This window comes from Cyanistes caeruleus, chromosome 5, assembly GCF_971803275.1.
Source record: "Cyanistes caeruleus chromosome 5, bCyaCae1.hap1.1, whole genome shotgun sequence".
NCBI classification, from domain to species: domain Eukaryota; kingdom Metazoa; phylum Chordata; class Aves; order Passeriformes; family Paridae; genus Cyanistes; species Cyanistes caeruleus.
Window position 1 is genome coordinate 25,712,989 of NC_141705.1, and position 26,095 is coordinate 25,739,083.

At 37.2% G+C, this 26,095-nt stretch overlaps 1 protein-coding gene across 3 annotated transcripts in view; it reads right to left on the minus strand.

Annotated features, from left to right (window-relative positions):
• The window catches only part of CORIN (corin, serine peptidase), a 115,261-nt gene that overhangs the window by 73,899 nt on the left and 15,267 nt on the right, over positions 1–26,095 (minus strand). For all 3 annotated transcript variants that reach the window (XM_086890423.1, XM_086890421.1, XM_086890422.1), the window contains exons 2-3: positions 23,970–24,114; positions 17,700–18,152 (exon numbers count right to left, since the gene is read on the minus strand). In XM_086890423.1, the coding sequence (XP_086746549.1) occupies positions 17,700–18,152; positions 23,970–24,090 (574 nt within the window). In that variant the 5' untranslated portion in view covers positions 24,091–24,114. The remainder of the gene's footprint in view (positions 1–17,699; positions 18,153–23,969; positions 24,115–26,095) is intronic.

Below are 26,095 nucleotides of genomic sequence, written 5' to 3' on the forward strand. Positions count from 1 at the left end.
AAATGATCTTTTTAGTCAGAGGAACTTTTACAGAACATCTTTAAGTAGCCTTCAGAAAATGGAATTGTGTTCAACTTGCAGTAGCGATCACCACCGACTTCATCACAGAACTTAGCTTAGCATGCCCTCAGCACTAATTGCACAGTTGCAATCCATAATCTCACTGGTAAAGCCTCCTTAAATCTAAGGAAAAATGGCAATAATCACCTGGCTCTTCCATAGCAAAAGTTCTACCAACAAGGAACAAAATCTTACCTTTAATCAGTCCTAAAATGTCTTGAAAATTTCTAAGAATCCCATGAAAAGACGCAAAACAAAAGCAAACTCACCCAGTATAACTTGCCTATGGCAGCATTTTGCAGGTTTCTTGGTAGGGGAATGACCTACAGCACATCAAATCTTTATCAACACCAAGTTGCCATGTTCCCCTGACCTTAAAAAAATGTAGTCACTCTCCTTGATTTCACAATTGCCTGTGTGAGACATAAGAACCTATACAATGCCTTTTTTAGCTCTTCTGTTCTGTTGATAAGTATCTGCTTTATCATGGACTTTGCTCCATGTGAAAGCACTACAGCATTCCCACTCCAGCATCTGATTTTTCCAGCAAAACCTTTTTCCAAAAGTCATTACTGTCTTCAAAAATTTTCATTTACTATTACTTCTTTTCGTTTACTATGACATCTTGGTATATTTTTCATTTCAGTTAAAACAGAAGATGGACAGATTTTCTTGGGCCTCTCTCCAGCTATGAATTTTCTCATGTACAGTCCACTTGGGACGGAATATCTCATTCTGCATTTCAGATGTTTTCTCCATAATTTTCTTAAGATCTATCCTTTGGAATCCCCATAGCAGGGAAAACTACAAACTGTTTTCTCTTTATGGTGAGTTAAAAGCAATCATTTTGCAACTAAAGCATAGTGTCTGTAATTTTTTCACACAAATGCTAACTTGAAAACTCAATTTCCACAACTCACAGCAGCTTCCCTTTCCTGACACAATGGATAATTTGGCTGCTGAATGCGTATGCTGGGTGACTCTTCCTTTCTAAAAACATTCTCAGTTTCTTCCTGGCATTTTTTCCACACTCCTATTTGTTTTTTTCCAAAACACATTATACATAAAACATCAACTAATCCTTACAGAACAGCTCACAGTCCCATTACACTACGGAAGAAAATAAAAAGGATACATATACATTCTGGAGGAAACCCCCACCATTTCAACTAGTAGGAATAGCACTGTTTGGGTACTCTTAAGATCCCATGGAAAGGTACACTTCAGTTCAGGATAACAGATATTAAGAAATTTAAGAAATTAATTCTGTGGTAGTAGACTAATAAAATCAAAGTAGTAGGGGTTTCACTATAAAAAAAATTTAGCCATACAAGAAAAGTAAGGTTTGAAGGAATTTATATTTTTAATTACAGCACCTGATACAGAGAGAATGAGGTAATATTAGCAGGTGACCACAGGACACAGCTGAGCCCTCAGTCAGGAGGGCAGCACTGCTGGGAGAGCAAAACTCTGCACATGGGAGTGAGTGAGGAAAATAGAAGTGTGAGAAATAATCCTGTAACACTGAGGTGAGAGAAGGGGGAAAAGCACTTCAGGCACCACAGCAGAAATTTCCACTGCAGCCCATGGAAGGGACCTGGGATAGAGCAGTAATGCACTCCGCAGCTTGTTGAGGGCTCCATGCCAGAGCAGGTGGCCATGTCCTGAAGGAACTGCAGCCTGTGAAGGACCAGTGCTGAAGAAGGCTTATCCTGAGGAACTGCAACCCACCCAGAGGGCCCACACAGGATCTGTTCTGGAAGGACTGCAGACCATGCAGAGATCCAGCACTGAAGCAGGGAAAATTGTGAGGAGGAAGAAGCAGCAGAGTGGAGCTCTTATGGGCTGATCACAACCCCATTCCCCATTTTCCTGCACCGTTCACAGCTGGGAGGAGGTAGAGGAGTTGGAAATGAAGGAGTGAAGCTGAGCCTGTGAAAGGAGGGCAGGATGAGGCAAAGCGTTTTAGTTCTTTTATTTTTTTTCTCACCATCCAATTCTGGTTTTAATCGGTAATATATTAAATTCATTTTCCTGGGTTTGTTTTGCACCTGATAGGAACTCTCTCTGCCTTTCACTCAACCTAAGACATTTTAAATCTCGTTTCCTGCCTTCCACTGTCCTGTGGAGGGGATGGAGCAAGAGATAAATTGGGTGGATATCTGGCAGCCGATAAAGAGCAATCCACCATAGTCTAATAAAAAATATCCTTTCTTTCCAGACTCAAGTACCATGAACATATAATTGAGAAAACTTTCTGAGACACGATTGAGAACTGAAACAATTCTACGGAGTTAGTTTCAACTCATGCATTGCTGTAGTGTCTCTTTAAATACTTAGCTAGCCTAGATCCCATTTTGCCATGTCAGATTTGGATAATTTTCATGTGCTTCTCACTGCATGGCAGGGAGTGGCCATGGCAGGGAAGATAAACTCCATTCCAACCAAGCATATCTTAGAGACATCGGACTCAGAGTCATGTGGAAAAAATTCATTGATGAGGGGAGAGGAAGCCTGACAGAAGGGGAAATTATAGATCATCTTTCTGTATGGAAGGCTAGACGGAAGGAAAAGACACAGACACAACAAAGATGCAGTAACAGATTTTGATCATTTGGATAATGCCCACTACAGGACAAAGTTCTCATGAGCCTTGGTGTCAGGCATATTGATTAGACAAGAGTATAAATCAGAGGAAAAATTTACGCAGACAGAAAACCAAAATTAACCTGTGGAAGGAAGTAGCTTGAAAAAAAATCTAAACTTCAATTCTTTTCACGCCTGATCAACATCCCCATCATTTGTACTATTTCCCGCAGTCTAAAACTCTCAATTCCACTAAAAAGCACTCTGTTGGCTAATCTGCAGCTGGTGTCAGGTGTCAGGACATATTTTGAGTCACGGTTAGAAGTCAATAAAGAAACACCAAAGAGGGTTTGGCCATACTATTCAAAATACACCAGTCAATATAAGTCACAATTTTCTTCATACTTTCATTTTGGATCCAGTTCACTTGGTTTTGTTTTTAAATCAGACAGTTAAAGTTTGTTTGTTTGTTTTTAATGTCCTTTTCCTTAATATTTCCTTTCCTTTAATATTTTTCCTTCAAGACTCCTAAAAATGCTTACCTTTTAGACATTTGTTCCTCCATTTGCCATTGCAAACAGTGAGTCAATGAAAGCATTTAATTTCTTTGACAATTTCAAGCTCTTCAGAGTCTGAATGATTCTTCCCATCTATTGGAGACCCCTGATGTCTCATCCTTACTTTGGACTCTCCTATTCTGGACACAGTAGAAATTACTGTTTATACAACATCACCTCCCATATCATATATTTCCTCTCATATTCCACCTTTATCCTCTTTTCACTTTCTGTACAGCTTCATCCTACAATTTCTACAACCTTGTAATGTTAATGCAGCTCATATTTTCAGACAGAGTTTTTATATCCCTATTTGCATACTTTCTCCTCTAACCAAGGTCTCAAACATGATCTAACAATTATGACATATAATGAGTGTGTATTACCTTTCAATCATTAGTGCAATTTACTCTTCAATACATCCCACCTTGCTTGTGATTCTGCTATTTTCTCTTACTCGGATTTCATCCAACTTCTCTGCACTTAATGGCTTATAGTTTAGGTAAGATTTTTGAAAATTATTTACACAATAATTTTAAAAATACTTACGAGGGTATAAGCTATTCAGATACAAATAATTCCAGCCTAATTTAAAATTTATAGTGACTGGGGGTGCTTTCTTTGGACTAATATCTTAGTTCTAAAGAACCATTACACTTTTATGTCACTTGACCCTCAGCTCCATTTTTTTTTCCTTCATGGAGTGCTGAAACACTTAGAACACAAATACCGCATATGTACCTTTATCTAAATAACAAATTAAACACTTGTTTTAATCAGACTACCTTGTCATCCTCCCAAAATTCAGTCTATCTAAATGACTCACATGTTTTATATGCAGTTAAAATTGTAGATGTTAACAAAAGATCATTCTTAACTTAATTTTCCTACATCTTTTGAATGACTAACTGAATATTTGAGACTCCCATACCAAGATTTAACATCTTTCATTGTATATCCAAAATGAGACATCCAGTTCTAAAAAGCATCTATCTCATTAGAAGTGCACTATTTTACTAAGCATTAGTTGGATGCCTTGAATCAGAGGTCAGAGGTTTGTGAAAAGTTGCAGAACCTCTCTGACCATGGGTAATTAAGTGAATTCTTAAGTTTAGCACTGTTCTCAAGATCCTGATAGAAGTAACTGCTTAAAACTCTTTATATGCTTGCATGTAGGGGTAAAAGTTAGCCATAGACTACATGGATAATTTTTTCAGAATTTCAGAAAACCAGCAGACCGTATTCAAATCAACAGGAGGGGTACATGTCAGATGACTTTTTAAAAGCTATTACTTTGGCTTACTTTGAATTTCAATCTTGAGGCTAGACAGCTTCTCTACTGAGAGCATCTTTCAAGCATGTGCTGAAGTGCTGTCTGAATAGGAATGAAGTTAGCATATGCTCAAGTGTTGTTCTAAATAGTTGCCTTCCCTTTTTAAATATGTCACTCTCTTGACGTCTGTAGCTTCTTGAGATTTAATGTGAATCAAGACACATTGTCACCATAACACTGGAAAAATAAGAAAATTGTTAAAGAGACATCTGTAAATGAAGAAGATTCCAAATTCTTCATGGCAAGGAAAGTGGAGTGAAAGAAATTGAACACAATGAATGAAGAGCTGAACATCTACTCATCTGTGAGTCCTGCTAGGATTCTCTTCAACTGCACATATTCCTTCTGTATTTATTCAGGTACATTTCCACAAAATCAAAACAGTACTTTAAACTTCCACTGAAACTGATTCTTAAAAAGAAACATCATGTACAAAATACCTGTCAACTGCCTCTGATTAGCTCAAAACTTCTTCTAGAATAACAGACACAATTCACTTCTGCAACTTCATTAAATAATGATAACTGCATATGAGTAACTTCAATAATGATATCATGAATGAAAAAGAAGTTGTAGTCACTACACGTGGTTCAAAAGCATTTATTTCTTAAGGTTTCTTTACTGCTGTACATCAGGTAACATGTTTCATTGTCTTACAACTAAAGCACAGGTCCTCTTACAGAACTAAATCATCATTATACATCCACCTTCTAAAAAAATAGCATAAAAAGCTGTATTTTCAAGATTAAAATTAATCTCTAATTTTTAAAGACAACATCTTACTGAGAAGTAAATTATTCTACAGCTATCTTTCTCTAAACTGATGCCAACTACTACCATGCAGTTATTTGCCAAAAGAAATCAAGAGACCAGTGTTTACGTTGTTACTGTTTCCCATTTATATCTGCCCTCTGTTAAAAAAAAAAAAAAACCTAAAATGATAAGGGGCTGCCTTATCACTATCAAGATTTGTAACATCCACATAGAAAAACCCACTGGTGACAGAATCATCACTTCCATGACACTTCTCCTTTCCTTTGCAACTGACAGACTATTTAGTTGTACCATGGAAATGGAGAGCTCATACCTAAAAGCATCCATTAAGCACTGACAAAGTGAAGGAAAAGACAAATTAACTCCATACTCTGGTGTAAAAGCACAATATTACAAACAACTGTCAACAGCAAGCTCCCCTTTCTAATAGCCTCTCCTGACAAGATCAAAATGTCCTTGAGGGGTTGACCAGTGTTTCTTTTTCAAGACGGCTACCACAGCAAATAAACTTTTGGTTAATACTGTGTCTGTAGACAATACAAAAGCAAAAGTGTGTGCAAACAGCAATACCACCATTACCAAAATGTAAAAATTATGAAGGGATGGAAAACAATGTACAAAGAAGTCCCTATTCTAGCTGTGAAAAATAAGCATTTCTCATTTGCTCGAACAGAGATCCTTTACAATATACTGCAAAATGGAAACATGGATTAAGAAGCACTTAAGTAAAAGCACTAATAGCTTTTATTTTAGGTGATAAAAGGTATAAAGGATCCTGTAGACTTCAGGAGATTATTAGAAGCAATTTACACATGAAATGTGTCATGACTTGATCCCTAAAGAAAGGCTTAACAGAAGTGCATTTATACAGCTTTAATACAGCACAAAGACATAATCTGAAGGCGGGCAGTAGTAAGTTTGTTACACTTTCATGTAGGCAGACATTTGACAAATTCATGTCTCCTGAGGGCTCAGTAACAGTGACAGCCTAAGACATAAACCAAGTTTCTAACCGACGATCATGACTTTTCTTAAGTCAATGGACACAGTCAGAAAAATATTTCACAAGATAACTGAACTGATGCAATGGTGCAATACTGCTTCCTTTCAAAAATGTGTGTTTGCCATTGACTTTGAAAATACTTTTGTGCCAAACCACCCAAGAGCTAACTTAGCTAGTGTTAGAGACAAGTCAGCTCACTGAGCAAACAAATGCCATAAAAACCATGTAGCACTGTATGATTTCAGAGCAAAGGGAATGGGGACACCTCAGTATGACCAACCTTTAAATGAAGCCCATTCAACAGTTTATGTGTAGAAGAGGAAAACAAACTTTTGAACAGCAAATCCCATCCATGGATCTGAAACACAAGTCAGGCAGCAGGACAAGCTTAGAACAACTGCTCTGCATTTAATTTCATTCAGCTGATGAATTATACAATTTGAAAGGAATGAGTGAGTGCCAACTCCCACTTGTGCTCCACAGGTACCAAAGGGAGAGGTGGTAAGGCTACTGACCACCTGCAGTAGAGAAAAACAATTCATTTTCTCCCAGGTCACAGAGCGTGGATTCGCCATGAGGAAAATACAACTTATATTTTAGATCAGAGGTAATGTATTATCATAATTTTTTTTTGAAGGAAATCTGTACCAGCTGCTTCAGAATGGAACACCACACCCAGTCTACCCCAGATACTTCTTGCTCAGAGCAAGTCTTAAATTCTAACTCAGCCATTCTCTTGGCCAAAGAATATTGCAGAAAGCTGGACACTTCATCAGGTCACCTCATTTTTTGGAGCCCCACTTCTCTCAGCAAGTTACTTCCAGATGCTGCTCTTCTTGGCTGAAGCACACACTTCTTTTATCCCTTGGGCAAGCACAGCTGAGAGCAGGTAAGCTCAAGAGCCAAAGCTGTGGCTGAACATATTACCCCCTGCAAGCAGGCCTGAGCTCCAGATCTGGTATTTTGATTAGTCATTTCCTAATTACAGAATTCTTTAGTGAAATTTGAGACATTCTAAGAGCTACCACTAAACAAAAGACACATATTGAGATTAATTTTACAATTAGATCTATCATTAGAGGCTACTCTCCATGGTACATTAAATTGGACAGAATTTTGCTATTCTTCTGAAACATGTGCATGACTTTACCCCTCTTGATAGGCCTTTTTTTAAAAAAAGGTAGCCTCCACTGGAACCAGGCAGGCATCCAGACGTTTTTGGTTGGACTTTTTGGGGGGTTTTTCTAACCAATGTGTTTTCCATAAGTGAAAACAAATGCTAGCTTGATGGACAACAGTTATGTACCAATACTGTTATGTTCAAAACAAAATGAAAAAACACAGTGCTTTGTAAAAGACTTAAATACTTTAGGTTATGAATAGGTTAGCATAGAAATAGGCTGTGCCTGAGCTGGCCAGTTCTCTTTGGTTAATTACCTTTCTAGGATAGCCACTCTTGAGATCTACCTAATAAGAAATTACTCTCCTATTTTCCAAGTACATCTCACAAGGATAACCATATCCACCTCAGTTTCAGACAAAACTAACACAGCAAACCCCCCCCTGCAAAATCTGTCTAGAACCTAAGAGCAGAATACAGCACCCCACCTGAAAACCAAAATACTGCAAGTACACAAAACATATAATTTGCAACCTGCAGTTTCCCATGGGGAAATTTGCAAGGAAAGTTTAAGATCTGGGTGTTGATCTTCAAAGCCTTAGTTAACTAAGGCTGATCAGTCTAACAAATTAATTGTTTTCCCTATGGGAAATTCCCACAACTTTATTTTTCAGGTATGTAAAATTTTCAGGTATATATGTGCTTGTTTTGTTATAGCATAGTCATTGTCTCTAAAATATCGTTTGTGTCAGCCAGAAATACTGCAGCCTAAATCTTCTCAATTTGATAGCAAATTTGGCAAAATGTTGGCAAAATGGTAAAAAATTGCAGGACATGAGATACAACTTCTTTGGCTGTTTCTTTATCCAACTGCTACTGACTCTCCTGTTTATAGCACTGGAATTTTCTTTTAAACATTGCATTTTTAAAACATTCAATGAAGGCCTAATTCTTTTTCTACCACTAGTCTGAATGCTTCTCTTCACAGACAAGCCTAGCAGGCTACATTAATGCAGTTATTCTTTCATGTTCCAGTTACATTATGCTTCTGCTGTGTGAACAAAGAAGAATTCTGACAAACTTTCTCAGCCTGAGCAATCAAAGGTCAAAAACAACCCTATTTTTCAGTGTGTAAAAGGAAAAGGTTTAGGAGCTTAACATGATTAAGTTTCCTACAGTTGTATGTCAGTTCAATTTGCATTTAAATCTTAGGAACACTATGCCCGCAAATAGCTTGTGCAAACTGAGATTTTTAAATCCTTGTACTTCAACTGCTTTTTTCATAACAGATGGTCCATTTAGTTATTTTGAATAACTCTACTAATAAATATCAACAGCTTCCTTCAATGCTTTCATAGCTCATTGTTTAATTGCCTATGTCAGTTAGAGAGAAACTACAAGCTTCCCTATGAAAATTAGGATTAAATTTTCTTAAATATCGTTAAACCAGCTGTAATGCTAAACTTTTTTCAACCATGCAAAATGTTCATGTTCTACTGCAAATTTTTTTATACCCTAGAATCAAAGAACTATTGGTAGAAAGAGTTCTTTGGAGGTCTCCACCCATCTTCCTGCTCTGAGAGATTGCTGCCAGCATGTTGTCATCCATTACTCTCTGGAAAAGGATCCCACAGCCAGTGCAGGAAATGGGTTCTGCACTACCCATCCAGTGAAAAAGATTTTCCTAATTTCTGGTATGGAGTTCTGCTATTTTATTTCACTGGAGTGTATAATTTTTTTCAACTAGCAGTCATAATAAAGAAACACAGATTTTGTGTACGGATTAACAACCAGATTAATTTTTAGCTGTATTTGGCTGCTCATCACTTTCTCAAATTCCCATCCCAACAATGACTTCAAACCATGGTACTCATTATGTTGTCCTTGAATTTCACATGATTGTGAAAGAGGACAGTGACTGCAAATCACTCAGCTGTATCAACAATCTGACTTTCCAGTATTTATATATAAACAAGTATATATAAACAAGTGTTTAGAAGTTACCATTTTATATTAATGATCACTCTGTACCCACACCTGGCTTGCACTCTTATGTGTATAATCCATAACAGACCTTGCAGAAGCACAAAACAGAAAAACTTTAATCAATCATAAAATCACATACTGCTACCAGATGTAAGGTGTACCTTTGGAAACAACGTGATCAATCACAATGTAGAACAGAAAAAGATTAATTAACATTATCTTTTTGTTGAAATAGCCACACAAATACTTTATAAATAGTTTCAGACAAGCTGATGGGTCTGAAACAAAAGTCAGTGCCTGCAACTCTCAAACAATTATCTTCAGATATACCTTGCTTCATTGTTCCCATCCTTGAAAATTTCACTAAACATTTGATGTCTTTCTTAGCTTCTTGGTCAATTCATGGTTCAATGTGAAAACAAACATCTGTTTAAAACACAAGCAATAAAGTGTAAAAACCTATGACGACTGCATAACAGGCGTAAAACTGAAAATCTTCTATTTTTTCAAGTTTTAAAGGGACACACATCCCAACTTCAGAAGCACACATCATTTAAACCGGAACAAGCAGACCTTATTTCCAGAGTTGAGTGGAAGTGGAAATCTCTCACTCTAAAGGAAACCACACCACTGAAAGGCTAAAGAGTAAAGATACATGGAACTTCAAGGAGGGTGTATTAGTTATTCACTGTTCTTACTGCAATATTAATCCTAACAAGTATTTGAAGTCTTGGATATCTTACACAGAACATTGTTCATCAGACCAAATCTGAAGAGATGAACTACAAACAGAAGGATGTCAATAATGAGCCACAAATTTATTAAAGAGAATTGAAATCACAAGCTTAGCTGGAGGTCAATGTATGAAAATGTTAGCAACGTCATTACAATTTTCATACAAGTATCTGAAGTTTTTGGCAAACTTGAAGTTACCTGACAGCAGTAACACACTAAGTGATAAAAGCTAGCAAGCTTTTTCTCCCTTAAAAACATAAATGGTAATGAAAAATTACACTATATAGTGAGTAATGGCTGTTAAGAATCTTTTGGATTTCAGTTAATACATGTCAGAAACTTCATGGTGTCATTTCCAAGCTATGCCCATGTACTCATAAGAAACAGCGATGATAAAACTGATGAAAACCAGGCTCTTGATAATGAATTTAGTGAAAATCTAAGTGTTTCTTTTCTAGCTCACTAATTTTGCCCTGTGAAATGCAAATATTAAATTTCTTCTAGAGAAGAAAAGCAGAATGACTTTTTTTTTTTAACAGTGATTATATTGACTAGTAAAAAAAATGCAATTTTAAATGAGAATGGTATTGCCAAAATTTCAAGGCAGCTTTTTTCATTATCTTTAATTTTGAGGGAAAATGTAAGTATAAGTGAGATGATGAAACACACTTTACTGCTGGAAGAGAAAACACTCTCAAGCATGGACTCAAGCACCAACAAAATTAATAGTTATGACATTAGTCTATTCATGTTTGCATGGCAAAGATACATTTGAGTGGCTAAATTCTTGGCCTGATATTTAGGACATTGCTTATGTTCTTCTGTGCCAATCTGAAAAACCAAAACCATTTTCAAGAGAAAATAATATTTTAACAACATCTTGAATTCTTTTTTATTTTTCATGGCAAGAATACCCTAAAAATGTCCCATGGGTCCAGTGCCACTATTACTCCTTACACAACTGAGTCTACTTCAACTTGTATGAGTAATTAAACACAGATTGAGCTAAAAGACAAAATGATTTATTAGATCACTGCTGGAAATACTGGGGATTAGGAAGACTCAAGCTTACGGACTGACTTGGGATGCAGTTACTGGATATCCTAACTTCAGCAGAAAAAAATGTCTTTAATATGAGCAGCAGATAGAGAGGCAGAGATAGAGAGACATGGAATTTCTTGTTTCTGCACCACTTGTGATATATTGCATTCAGCTATCCCCACAGTAGTTTTCATACTGCTCTTTCCTACCAAACAGAAAGGTGTCTCTGACCCTCTCTGTAGTAGAAGTGGCAGAACACAAAATCCTGTGTAGTAGAATTCTAGTAGTGCTAGAACCCCAAATACACAGTAAGAAATGCTGGGCAGTGGCAAAGAGATTTATTTCATGTATAAATTGAATATAGATAAGTGATAACAGAATTAGGGTAACATCTAGGCTGAGTGGAGGATTGCAAAGGAAACGAAGCCACTTAGTTTCAAAGATGCACTAAGGTGAAAAGACCCGAGGTTCCTCTGAGCTTAAGGAGAGTAAAAGAAGCAAGCAAGCAAACATAAACCCTGTGCTTTTTGAAACTCTGACACAGTGACTCTGACACGCTTTTACCAAAACACTTTTCTACTTCATTCTTTAAAGCAACCGTTTAGGGCTCGGGGGGTATTCACCCTCTTCCACACTTACGCAAGTGATCGTGTTTCGCTCCCCGGGAGCGTCAGCGGCCCCGCTCCTGGCTCCATTCCAGGCCCCGCTCTCTCCCCGTTCCAGGCTGCGCTCCTGCCCCGCTCCAGGCCCCACTCCCGCTCCTCTCCGGCTCCGCTCCTGCTCGCTCCCGCTCCAAGCCCCTCACCGACCCCGCTCTGGCCCCGCAGAGCGCAGGAGCCGCGTTCGCGGCGCCCTCTGGCGGCAGTGCGGGGGCAGGAGCGCGTCCGGCCAGCGCTGAGGGACCCGTCCGGCCCGCGCTGAGGGACCCGTCCGGCCAGCGCTGAGGGACCCGTCCGGCCCGCGCTGAGGGACCCGTCCGGCCAGTGCTGAGGGACCCGGCCGGCCAGTGCTGAGGGAACCCGGCCGGCCCGCGCTGAGGGACCCGGCCGGCCCGCGCTGAGGGACCCGGCCGGCCAGTGCTGAGGGACCCGTCCGGCCAGCGCTGAGGGACCCGTCCGGCCAGTGCTGAGGGACCGGTCCGGCCCGCGCTGATGGACCCGTCCGGCCAGCGCTGAGGGACCCGTCCGGCCAGCGCTGAGGGACCTGACCAGCTCCACGCTGACGGACCTGTCCGGCCCGCGCAGCCCCTCACAGCCGGCGCGGCCATGGGGATGCCGGGCACGGACGGACATGGCTGGAGTTCAAGCTTGGCCATGCTACTTTTCACGTTAAGATTTGGCCACCGGCATAGCTCCGCCGCTGAAAGCGTTTTTGCGAAATGGCAAGACGTTACTAGACTGTCTGCTAGGGCAGATCTATGGCAGAGTTGGCACAAAAAAATAAAAAAACAAACCGGATGTTAAATATACACGTGCAAATTCACCAGTGAGTGGAAGAAACAAAATGAGATACTAATACTTCCTGTCCCAGTGTATATTTCAATCATCTAGAGAATGTTTTTCTAGTAAGAATGTCCACCCTCGCTCTCTCTCCTTCCTCCTGTCTCCCCAAATCATCCATTACAAAACAGGGAGTCTGCTTTTTTTGAATCAAGTCTCCCACTTTACTGCCTAAGAGCAGTCTAGTTTTATTTCACAGAGAAAAAAGTGCCAATTAAATCAACTAAATTGTATTAATATTTCCTTGGGAAACCATGCTTTATTTTTTACAATAGTTACTATTTAATATGTGGTCTTTTTTCTGTTAAGCATTGATTGACAGATGAACAGAACTGCATATACTTCTAAACTCTATGATTAAACACTACTGAACCTATTGATTCACCTAAGACTCCCATCCTGATGTTTTTGCTATCAGAAAACTTTACAGTTTCCATGACTTAGGACCATGGCCCATGCCTCCAGAAAACATTTAGATATGAGATCACACAAACTCAAATTCCTCAATAGAAGAACATAGTCCTTCAGTTGCTTTGCAACAGAGAGTTAACACAGGATATATTTAACTCAGAAGCTGACCTTTGGTAGGGACCAGCATTATATATTCAAGAAAAATTCTAATAATATTCAGCAAATGTAAGGAACAGCCACCTAGGACTATAACAACAACTTATGGCAGCATAAAATCTTGAACCTTCACAAGTCAGAAGTTGCCAGTGGACTATTGTTTCTATGAGCCCCAACAGATCACCCCCTCACAAAGTTCTCCAAGCATTTCCATATTTCCATGCTTTCTGGTTTTTCCATCTCTCTGTGGCAATAAGTTCCATGAGGTCTCCTTTTTTTTTTAGCTTACTGCCTGACAGGCAAAAAAAAAAAAAAAAAAAAAAAAAAGCATCTCCTCATATAATACAAAACACTGAGTAACTGTTCTATTTCACCTAGACACTCAAAATGGTCTGAATATCCATCACAACAACTTATTCATAAGCCAGAATGAATTTTCCAGAAGGAAAACAGGGTCTTCCTTCTATTTAGTGCCTCCCCACATCTAAGTATTTCCATGTCTTTATTGGTCTGGTTGCCTGCTATTTTTCAATTCTAGTTATCTTTCTGAAGTTATACACTGATGTAGCAAGATTTTCCATTTTGTTCATTGTAGACTTCATGATGAGGGCTCTCATGGAGGCAGAATGCTGATTACAGCAAACCATCAGGTCCTTATTTTGGTGGCAACATTAGCTGAAAGTCCAGCATTGTATTGGATAGAGTTAGCATTGTTTCCCACTCTCCAGCATTTTTCTCATCTATTAGCACAGTCATTTTAACATTTTTATCAGTCACTGTCTCCACTATGAAACCTTTATGTGGTTCCCAGCTATTCATTTTAGCCAGCTAAATCTGGATTAGCAGAAATGTTATTATTTGACTATTTTCTGATTTCCCTGATCAAAAAACACTGTCTGTCTGTAAGACTCCATCAGCAGCCTTCACTCTGGAGCCTAGCCATTCATTCTTATTTTCCCTTCTGTCTTTTAACGAACACATAGTCTGTGACAAGCACGTCTGTAAGACTTCTTGGTGAAGACTCTTCTTAACAGCATGTTGAAAAGCCAAGTATGTTGTGTTACCCAGCATTTTCACAGTCTCCTTCAAAGAACTTTCTAATATATTTGTGAGGCATTGCTTCCCCTTGTAAAATGGAAATAAAACATTTAATCTCTTCTTTATTGTATCATTAACTCCTATTGGAATGACTATTTCCTATTTCATTAAAATCTATTCTTTGCTAGAATTTCTGCCAAAGAACTTCCTTCTGCTTCAAGGACTTCTTAAATAATTGATGTCACATGGTCCAAATTTCATTCCCCTCCAGTTACTAACCCAGCAACATCTTACTTGTGTTAAAGTCCTGACTAAATAGCATATGGTCACAATATTTATCATTTCTCTTATTAAGGTCCTTGATTGAAGTGTGGTCCACCAGTAAAGCAAATCCACACTAGGGATACTAGCGTCAGACCAAAAACTTAACAGTTACATGCATGCCAGTCCAAATGTGTTCACAGAATTTTGTCTCATTGGCTTTGAACTGGCAGTCTCTATATGTCATGACATATAATTTATCTTTTATTGTACTGCATAAAATCAGCATAAAGTCCAAGTTATGCATGCTTACTAAATGAACAGAAATGTACTCACCTACTGACATTTGCACCAGTTGAAACTTGTACTGACAGGTGATCTGCTAGTGTGCATTGATGATGATGGGACATCAGCCTCACACTTAATTAGAGGTTAATATCCTTATAAGATATGCTTTAAAAACTCAAAGCTCCATTTTATATGGGTTCAAAAGTTATGTCAGTTCATGGGAGGATGAATGAATGCTTATCAGGACTCACTGCAGATCACTGGAATCTGCTACCGCATAGCATTCAAGTGTCTCAGCATGCCAGCCCTATTTTACTCCTCTTCAGGCACGTGCTAATTTTCACAGCTGGATTCAAACACTAAGCAAGATAAAAATAATTTGATCTATCACCACCAATCCGATGTGGTCTTTAAGTTTTGCTTGTCCCAAAACAACAACAAAAAAATTATTCCAAGAGAATATTCCAGTTTCACTGTTCCAAAACCCGTTTGTATCTCATCTCCCAGTTATATCTCATTGTCCTCCACACCAGAATACATAACAACTTCCTGTGAACACCAGATCATGTTCTTACATGTGTTACCTTAGGGTTCTCTCCATGCAGCAAGCTTATTGGGAAAAAAGAGATCAAAGAGACTAAAGATGAGTATAAGGAGTTGTCACCCTGAGAAATAGGCCTTCGATATCTTTTTTTACAAGTTCTAGTCACTTTCCCAGGAAAGTAACTATAAACATAGGTGTTTATACATTCCATTAAAGATACACCTTTTGATGGACGTCACTCATGGCCAGTGCTGTTGGGGAGGGGTTAACCTGGCTATCCAATCCCTGGTCATGGTCGAAAACCTATAAATATTGAAAGAACAAATAAACAATTCTCTTTCTTTCACCACATCTCGAGCTGCATCCATGTGAATCATTTTGTGTCCAACAGTGACAAGGAGATAATTTGCAAAGGTCAGGACAAGAAATGAAGTGAGTAGCAGTGCTAGAAATCCCCTGTTTTCTAGTCCTCCATGCCTTGGAGAGTAATGGGAACACACAGTTATTATGAGATCAAATTCTTCTGGATACTTCTGGATACTTAAATTTTTTATTTTTTTTTAAATCTACATACAGAATTAAGACAATGTCCCCATGAATACAGATAAGCAAAACACATTTGAAAGTGGAATCAAAGACTGCAAGGTTATTGATTAGTAACATACTATCTCCAGATGGTTTTGTTTTGGTTTTGGGCAAAATATCTCATTTTGGGATGGGATCTTTTTGTTGTTGTTGTGGGTTTTTTTTAAGAAATCTGTGGTATTTCAAATTTGTCTTTGAAAACCTTTTGTCCTTTTCTCTTTACACAGAAAACACTATGCCACAATAGAATGCCAAATGGTCACACCTACCGAGTATACATGCAGCCATACTGCTGTTGGAATGAACTGCACTTACTAGAATAAAACACATACTTAGAAAATCCTAAAAGTGCCTCTCAGAATAATACCAAATCCCAAAGATCTGAAAGATTAGAAATCCAGACCTAAGGCTGTCCTGAGCCACTGTAGTGCTGTCCCTTTATTAACACTGTAATAGGGAAAAATAGCATGTTCCATACACACACATCTGCCTATTACATATGCATGTTATATGCATATGTAATATATATAAATAAAATACATGTAATAAATATAAATAATATAAATCTATCATAAATATATACAATAAATAATAAAAATATAATATATATATATTTCAACATGACACAAAAAGGTAAAAAAGCTTTACACTGTTTCATCTATATTTTCTGAAATTTCAGATATCTCATATACGGTGATGGAAATATTTGTAGTGTAGCGCACCATGCTTTCTTGTTGTTCCTTGGCACAGTGATAATTTGCCAAGCTGCCAAAAGAAGTAAATAAATGAACCACTAATAAGATTCAAGTGTGCATTTATATACATTTATTCTGAGTTTGGGGTGCAGGGGGAGAAAAAGAGAGAAAGCTACATTAAAAAAAAATCTTTTAGCAAATAGCACCTGCAAAAAGCCTGCACTGTTCAAATGGCCTATGAAGCCACTGTAATCTAGGGGAGAGAAGAAAATACTGATAAATCAGTGATTTACATTAAGTTTTCCCTGTGACCTTATTCAAAAGTTTTGCTTTCTGCTCTGGTGGGATTAAGAAGAAAGGAATGATAACCAGTTCCAGAGAAATGTATTCATTTCAATATGGTAACCTTGTGTTTCAGTAATCAGCAAAACAGTATCAGAGAATCCTTCACCGCCACTCACCTGATGAATCAATAGCAATTACTATGACATTAATAAAATGCACCTACTTTCATAGTCAAACAAAAAAATGTCCTGATCCTAGTTAATTGTTGTTACTCTCTCTCAAAAATGCCAACTTTATTGCTACATAGAAAAACTGTTTCAAATTAGGAAAGAATTTATCCATTAAGACAGTAAAACTGCAATTATATCCAAAGATCAGGAATGTACTTGCCACGTACATAGTTTTTAAGAATCACAGAAAATAAAGATCTAAATCTAAAGATTTCATAAGATCTAATCTAACGATTTAGTATTTTCCAGCCTTGGTAAGCCTGATTGTCACCAATTGAAGAATGTATTTTAAGTTTTCATACTGAGAGAATTTACTGCATTTTCCTTAACAGGTAGAACAAATGTTCTGATAAGAAACCAGTTGATTTCAGCATGGAACGTACACCAGAAAATAAATTATCAGAAGGGACACATTCCTTAGACCTCACAGAAAACACATTGGGGAACATGCCAATAGTATGATCTGCAGTTTTTGGGTCAGAACTATGGAATCAAATAAAATATAAACTCACTTTTTTTCTGATCCATTTTTTGTGACACAGATGGACGGGTAGGACTTAATACTGGCAGAGTGGTCATCCTCTCTGTGTTGTTAAAAGAAGCATCTGTAGACCACGACGTCACCTCCTCTGCAGTGGCAAACAGCCGGGTGTTGTCTTCGGAGCCCTCGGCCAAAGTGGAGTCAGAGGCAGGCTGATGACTGAGGACTGTGGCTTGAGTTGGGGGACCAAAGGAATTTTCCTGGAAAGATTCTCTAAATATATTCGAGTTCTTGTTCATTTGGTCAATGTGGGATAAAGGTGTGGTGGTCCGAGAAGAGGGCTGTGTGCTGAGATCCACTGTGGGATCAGTCTTGGAACTGTTTTCAACCATATTTGGCAAAAGATCACGAGATGTTTCAAAGTCACCATTAACTGTGAGGCCCTCACTTCCGTTTGAATAAAAGCATGTTTTTTCTAACACTCCTGCAAAAAAGGGAAAAAAAACCAACAAAATTACCATTCCCTGGAAGAACAATTGTTACCAATTTGTTTTGGAAAGTCAATAATAAATATAATGACACAGATTTAAAAAGTATTTTAATTTCAGAATTAAAATTAAAGACAACTAAATTTAGGAATTCTATCTAGCAAAAACAGTGGTACATAAAACAGTTGCTGTAGGAAAAGTAGAGAAAAAAATGCTTCCATAAGCTTAAAATATTTTAATTGTATTTATCGTATGTCACCAAATACTTACATGTTTAAAACTACAGAGTGCAATTTCAAGGAGCTGCAACATGCAATCATTCTATCAATGTGTTAACAAGATGGACAATGCTAATTTTTTTTCCTTTTAAACTGCATCATCTCTTGTTTTCATAGAACCACTATCTTTAGAAATCCAATTCTGAAGCTTTAAGGGAACCAATACATTTTTAATATATTCCATATTCACTAATTTGTAAAATGGAAAGAGGTACAGTTTTCCCTATATAAGATTATGTAATTAAACTACCACTGCTACATATGAGTTCTGTGTAATTCTTCTGATACTGGATTTCAAAGACATAGTTATTGTCTAAAATTTTAGTCACTTGCTGGCTTTATTTTTTGATCATTTATTATATTATAGACAAAAGCCGACTTTGCTTAGTTGTATGTATTGAATAGTTGCAAGTAATTATAATTCACAAATCAAAAGGTCTGCATAGTAAGTAGATGTATCCCACAAGCATCAGGAATTTAAACTACATAGTAAAAGAATTGATCTTTAACCTATCAATCCAAATAATAAAGAAAACATCCTAAACATGTATAGAACATATAACTTCTTTATCTATAATATGAACTACAAATACTATCTCAAATTCTTTAACCAAATGTATTAGAGTCATATTTAATGCTAGAAGAGAAACACCACTCTTATGTTACAATATAAGAAATTTTTGGTTAATAGCAAAAGCAATTTTTGCCACTGACAGGTCATGTAAAAGAGCTTAACAATCTTAATAAACACAGTTCATTTAGACTTGATTGTAAAAAAAATTAAAAGAAATCCTGAAAACATAAAGTCTCCCAAACGTTTCTAAGTACCTTGGCAATAATTTCAATAACTTTTCTTCACATTCATTTGGTCCTTCATTAGCTGCTTGGTACAGATGGCAGAGGGGGTTGGAATTAGATGATCTTTCTATGATTCTATGTCATCTATTGCATTTACCAAAACGGCTGGTTGCACCATCACCTCTCACTTAGGCCTTGCTCACCCCCCACTATCCAGGCTCTGTCCCTACACAAACACACCCCTCTGCCAACTGCAGGCACCACACAGAGCCCAAGAGGGTATCCTGAACCCATTCCCATCACTGAATTCCTCTTCTCACTCCTCCATGCAGTCTGCTGCCAGAATAAAACAGTTAACTGGTCTGAAATTCAAGGACTGGGCAGGTGGAAATGTTTATTAATCACAAGTAACTAAAAATTCCAGAAGAATCCAATTGAACTTTGTATTGGAAAGCTTTATAGGTAAGGGAGAAAAGAGAACTGGAATAGCTGGGAAGGGGAATTGTCAGCATTTTCATTTTTACTGAGTAACCTTTAACTATAGCAAATGCAAACAGCAAGAAAAACTGGTGACATTTCTGAAATATAATGAGTTTCAGTGAAACAGTTATCATTTGAGATTACCATATCCTCATTTATCCAGGCTGGATTGTTTTGGCTCCAGTGTCACTAATGGTGAGTAAATCTTTATGTCTAACTTCTACTGGACAAACCCAGGGGAACTTTATGTATATCTAAATGTTAAGGTTTCTGGTTTTCCACCAGCAGATGTTCGTAAATCATTGGGGTTTGGAGGAATTTACCGTATCTATTTTACAGAAACAACTAAAAATCTCCCACCTACAAATTATTTAAGCAGTATTTTTTTTGTTTGAGTCCTTTGGTCAGACCAAACAGTAAGTGCATTTTCACAAATAGGGACTAGTATTAATACGATTTGCTAAAGCCTAAGGAAGAGTGAATGGTTGTGCTCAGAAATTGTGTTCACTTAAATGTGGCTTTTTTTGGATGCCAGATATTTGTGTTCAAACAAAGCACCGAATCTCTAGAATTCAGAAGCCTACTTTGTTTCAAGTTTCAAACTTAACTGGGAGGGGGGGGGTTTCAGTTTTCAAAAAGTGAAAATAAGCTTTTTTGACTCCTTTGGAAAAGTGCATAGTATTTTTCCATGATTCAAGAATAGCTTAAGGTATTTTTTCACATTCTCTCTCCTCCTCCCTAGACTCATCTCTTCTTTTCCACTCAGCATAAAAATAGAAAAAGGCTGTAAAATGTTGGTCCCAAAGAGCTATTAATACTGATTTAAAATTAAAGTTAAAGTGAGTAGCTATTTATATATCACTCAGCAGAATAGGAGGCAATACATTACAAGACAGGTAAACTCTTGAAAGATGTTTGAAAACCCCCTTTGGTTTAATACAGTGCTCAAATAAATACTGTGAAGCAAAACATTAAGGCTACCCACTGGATCTTATCCTCTTCTCACTCTGACTTATTTAATTCTTTTTCTGGATCAACAAATAATAACTATGTCTATCACTGCCATGAGGTCATATACTTCTTTTACTGAGATCCCCAAATGCTTGTTTGCTTCTTCAACCCATCTTTCTAACAACAGCATTTTTTGTTTTACTTTCACAGTTTTCTAGTGATAACAACTCCTCTTAATAGGGGGACCACACAATGAACCTTTTTGACACAAAAGGATTTCCTAATTGTATCATCTCCACTGACAATGAGAAGTATTAAAATTCTTTTTAACATTTTTTCCCTCCAAAATAACATCAGCCTGACTCAGGTACATATGCCCTTGAGGGAGGCAGGCATAGGCCTCTGAGCCTCCTTCTTGAGTCACCTCTTTCTTCTCCCACATTTCCCTCTTATCCTCTTTTACCAATGCACCATAGAGAATTTAGTCACTTTATTCCAGGCTGCAGAAACCACTCTCTGTGCTGGGCTTCCACTTACTTTCATTTTCATCCTTCCCCCCACTCTTCCCTTAAAAACACTATTGTATATCTTAAATCCTAAATTAAGCTTACTGGATATGTTTTTATAGCATCTATATTTATATTTCAAGATACCTAAGGAAACAGAGTGATGCTTTAAAACAATCAGTTTTCTCCTAATCTCTTCAGTTAAGAGAAATTAATTACTCTCTGTTGATGTTTGCTAGCAGACATGCAGCACATACAGAACATGCATTTTATTCATGTCTACAGGTACCCTATAGCTTCAGACTTGAGTTAATACAGAGCTGTAGATGGTAAATCATAAGCCAGATGATTATTTACTTGAGAAATAGATGTAACCATTTTCAATTTGTGTCTCCAGCTACACCTGGTCATGTCCAGATGACAAAAACATACGTATGCTGGCCTTCATTGGGCTAGGTACAAAATAGAGGTACTGGTATCAGACTCATTCATTTCAAAGCAACACTCTCCAGCAGTTTTAATAATCATTTCCAGTTGCTGTTCACTTTGGGGAATTAATGTTTTGCTTAAATATGGACAGGTTTTAAAAAATGGACAGTTTACTTGAAAATGGACAGCTAAGAGATCTAAGAAATAGTCACACTGTTCAAGTGAGTAAATTGAGATTCTGGCAGTGCAAACTGTCATAGATTTCTAGCTGTTCAGAACAGGAAAGCTCAAAAAGACCCAGTCTGTTTAAAACCTAATGAAATAGAGCAAAGCAGCCTAACAAGATATGGTAATGGATGAGGCAGTTGCAGAGGAAATAAAGCACTGGTTCACTACAACTGGCCGGAACACATGAACGGAGATTCCTCCTGCAGGGTCTGTACCCATGACTGCACTCTGGAGAAATGGGCATGTTACTGATACTATGAAGGATCCATAGTATACCAAATAATTGCACATCAGTTAACCTGCAGAGCCTCCCCCCCTCCCTCCCTCCCATAATTTAAATTAGCCAGTCAGTACTATCAACTTATTTCTCACACTGAAAGACTTCATACCAATATTAGAATTCAGTTATTATCGACCTGACATGAACATGAAGTACTATTTTGGATGTAGTATATTCTGAGTTCCTATAACAGACTATATTCTATTACACACACTTTAAATGTCCACAGCATTGGTTCATCTAATTCTGGTCATAAAATATATTTGCTTATAGGCTGTCAACACATAGGAAATTAAAGCTGCTGAGAAGGATAGTAACTTATAAAATGTTAATACAAAAGCTGCTTCTGAAGGGACCTTTTCCAGTTTCAGACTTGGGTTAAAACACCAAGCCTTATTCTCACCCTACAGTAATTATGTTGACTTAAGAGGAGACAGTCACGATTTTTGCTATGGAAGTGGGATCAGAACAAGCCCCATTTCCCAGCAGATTTCATACATTTTAATGACAGGTCAATATATGCCTGAGGAAGAGATTGAGTAGAGCTGATGTAAATACACCTGCTTTTTTATCTGCTTCCTCACCAAAGAATGAAAAACTAGGGCAGAGGATATGAAATATACAAATGGAATGCTAAACATAAGGAAAGCAAATTTAACGGCTTCATATTTCCTAATTGCAAGAATTACTTGATCTTAATCCATTTCACACTGTTCTTAGTTCAACCCAAGACTTACCTGTCAATCAGAACATTTACTAGCTTTGGGTTTTTTTTTTTTACTTCCTTAACTTAAACTAAATGAAAAGAACAGGTCTGCAACGTCGTATTCCATATCCTTTACAGACTGAATTGAGAAAACAGGTCTAAATTGTCCTGGTTTTGCCAGTGCTTTTGAGGCATATTTTGTTTCTTCCTATACTTGCTAACTGTTTGATGTGTATTGAAATTGGAGTGTTTAAAATAGGAAAATAAATTTATATCTGTATATCTGGATACTGGATACGTTATCCCACTTATTTCAGATGTGCTTCTGAAGTACCTAAGGAAGCTTAATTAGAAAATATTCTCACTAAAAAGAAGAAAAGTAAAACCCCATAAACACTTAGCAGTGAAAGCAAATTTTTTTAAACTCCCTTTTTCCTGAAAAAATAATGTTTTCACCTCATATTACTGTCTTTTTCATTTTGTACGTGAACCAACTTTATGATATGTCAGCTTCTCTAAAAGTAACAAAGAGAAGACTTTTTAAAAAATTCATAGTAATAAATTAGCACTTTTTAATTATGAAGAGCATAGACACAAAATTACTTAACAGATTAAGCCATTATGAAATCTAGTATACCTTGAACCAGTTTCCACAAAACATATTTGGAGTTCTGCACTGATACATATTTTGTATGTAGAAGAAATGAACATAATTTTCCTTAGTTAGTAATATTTTGTATGCTGTTCAGAAAGATTTGTAACTATTTATAAATTAAATCTCACCAGAAAATAAGAATCAGGTTTGCATATGAATGTGTGACATACACGGATAAATATTCCATTCCACTGATAGTGATCTAAAATTATAACAAAAGTATCTTTTGTACTTTTAAAAGTGCTGCTTAAAACTGTCTACATATTCAAGATAATGTGTTCCTCAAAAATGTACCTTGAGAAAATCAGAAAAGGTTTCCTCATCAATACTTTAAATATTATTTCTCTGCAACAAACAGTCACTAGGTACATTAGTTTTTCAGTTAGGTGTGCTAAGATATATATCTAATGTCCATAATTAAATTAGCACTTGAAAATGTGGTCTTAGTTTTAGTTTAGTTTCTTTAATTTAAAAGTGTCTCCTTAATTACAAAAGCACTCACCTACAAAGGTAAGAAGGATCACCAGCAAAAGGATGAGTGCACAGATGCATGGAATCAGTATCAGGAGCAAAAGTCGAAGGAACTTGGCAGAAGCCAGTTTCTGAGAGCAGCCATCCCCCATATTATCCTCATCTGTTCCTAAGACCTGAAAAACAAAAATGCAGTTTTATCATGCTGGTGACCACCACTAACTCCTATGTTTTCAACAGCAGTCCTCCCTCCCTATTACACAGCTACATCATTTAAATATATGCTGTGAATAGCTAATAGATTCTTAATGGCAAGTTCTATGTAAATTTTCTTTCCGGAGGACAGCCTAGCACAATCCACATAATTTATTAAACTTTACTCAATATCCACAGTCGTATAGCTTCATTGAAATATCTAAACATTTCTGATGAACTGGATGTTGGAAAGGCATTTCATTTGAATAAAAATGTAAAACACATAATTAACATAAGGAATAGGGCTAAATACAGATTATAATTAAAAATAATCCATTAGTAATTATTCAAGAGCTCCATGTTCTTGTTTCTTTTATTAAATTTACTATTATAACATTTGCTTTAAGTGACAAAAGGCTTATTATGCACAATAATGATGTCTGTTTTTTATAAGTACCTTACAAAATTATAACTTAACACATTACTTTATTATGTAGCATTTGCAAATCACATTTTCTGTTCTATGAGTGGAATACAAAAGAATAGAGAAAAACAATTTTCTGAATTCAACTGAGTTGCACAAAGTACAAGAATTCAAACCCTTGTAAAAGCCTAAACATGTATTTTATATTTTTTAAACCTAACTCCATTAATACTATGATCTCATATACTGGAGAAATGTCATACTTTTTAAACAGAAACAAAAACAAAAAGCATCGCATAAACTGTTATGAAGTCAATACCCTTTTATTTGAAACTGACCAAAAAATAAATTTCTCCCTGTGATAATGTGAAACTGGATGATAGGTTTATTCATTCCAGACAGTGTCTTCCCAAAGGATGACTAGTAGTTTATCCTCTTTGTCAGGGAGATCAATCACATCAAAGTTGACCGTGTCAGGACACAAGAGTAAAGGCATCCATTACCCTGACAGCCTCTCCCCGAAGAACCTCAGGAGACTGAAGTCTACAACATAAATAATATTAGTCTCATAAATGCCAGTCTCTGTGGGTTATCCCTCTGGCTGGCTCTGCTGAACGTGCCTTTCTGTAAAGAGCAGGTCATCAGACTGACTGGCACAAACTGAAGCTGAACTATTTCTTAAGGAATTGCTGGAAAGAAACTGGATTTATACCATCCCACAACCTCACTGCCCATTTACTGCCTTGAATGAGAAGACTGTAGGTGTAAGTAGGATTTGCAGAATAATTTTCCATCATTCTGCAATGTCTCTTGTTCCAGCCTGGCATAAAGACTATTTGGAAGGGAATTTTCCTTGCTGATAGCAGAATTATCATCTATTCCTGAAACCCCTGGTTACTCGACACTGCAGACCCTTGACAGACAGCAAAAGCTAAGAAAACTGCACTTGTGAAGTTGTATCTTTTCCGACGCTGCTAAGCATCATGTCATCTGACCACTTTGAGATTCATCCAGTGCAGTGTCTGTCCCATTTGACTTATTTCCATTTCTTCCATTTGACTTACTTCCACTGTTCAAAGTAAAGACATTAACACTAAAAATGCGCATGGGACTGGTATGGTGTGAGCTGCTAGTAGTATCTCACTGCCTCCTATCCCGGTGATTCAGTCTCAACACAGTCCTACTACTACATTTATCTAGCAAGCAGGATGGTAAACTCAAAGATGTTGGATTTATTGGAACATCTGAAACAGCCAGCTCAGGATAAGAATAAACAATGTCTGTTGAAACAGTCTGAGTGAGACAACAAAGTCTGTAATCTGATCCTCACTTCCCAGAACAGGAGAAATATAAATGATACTGGAGAGAGTTAACTGGTTGTCAGAATTGCTTTCTCTTAATCAGCTGCTTATTCAGAAGTTGCAAATGTTTCAGACCAAGACTTCAACCTATCTCAGCTTAATTACTGCCCCTGTCCACAAGTGACATCTAAAACATTCAGTCACAGATAAAGTTAAGGATTTAGGTGAATATTAGGA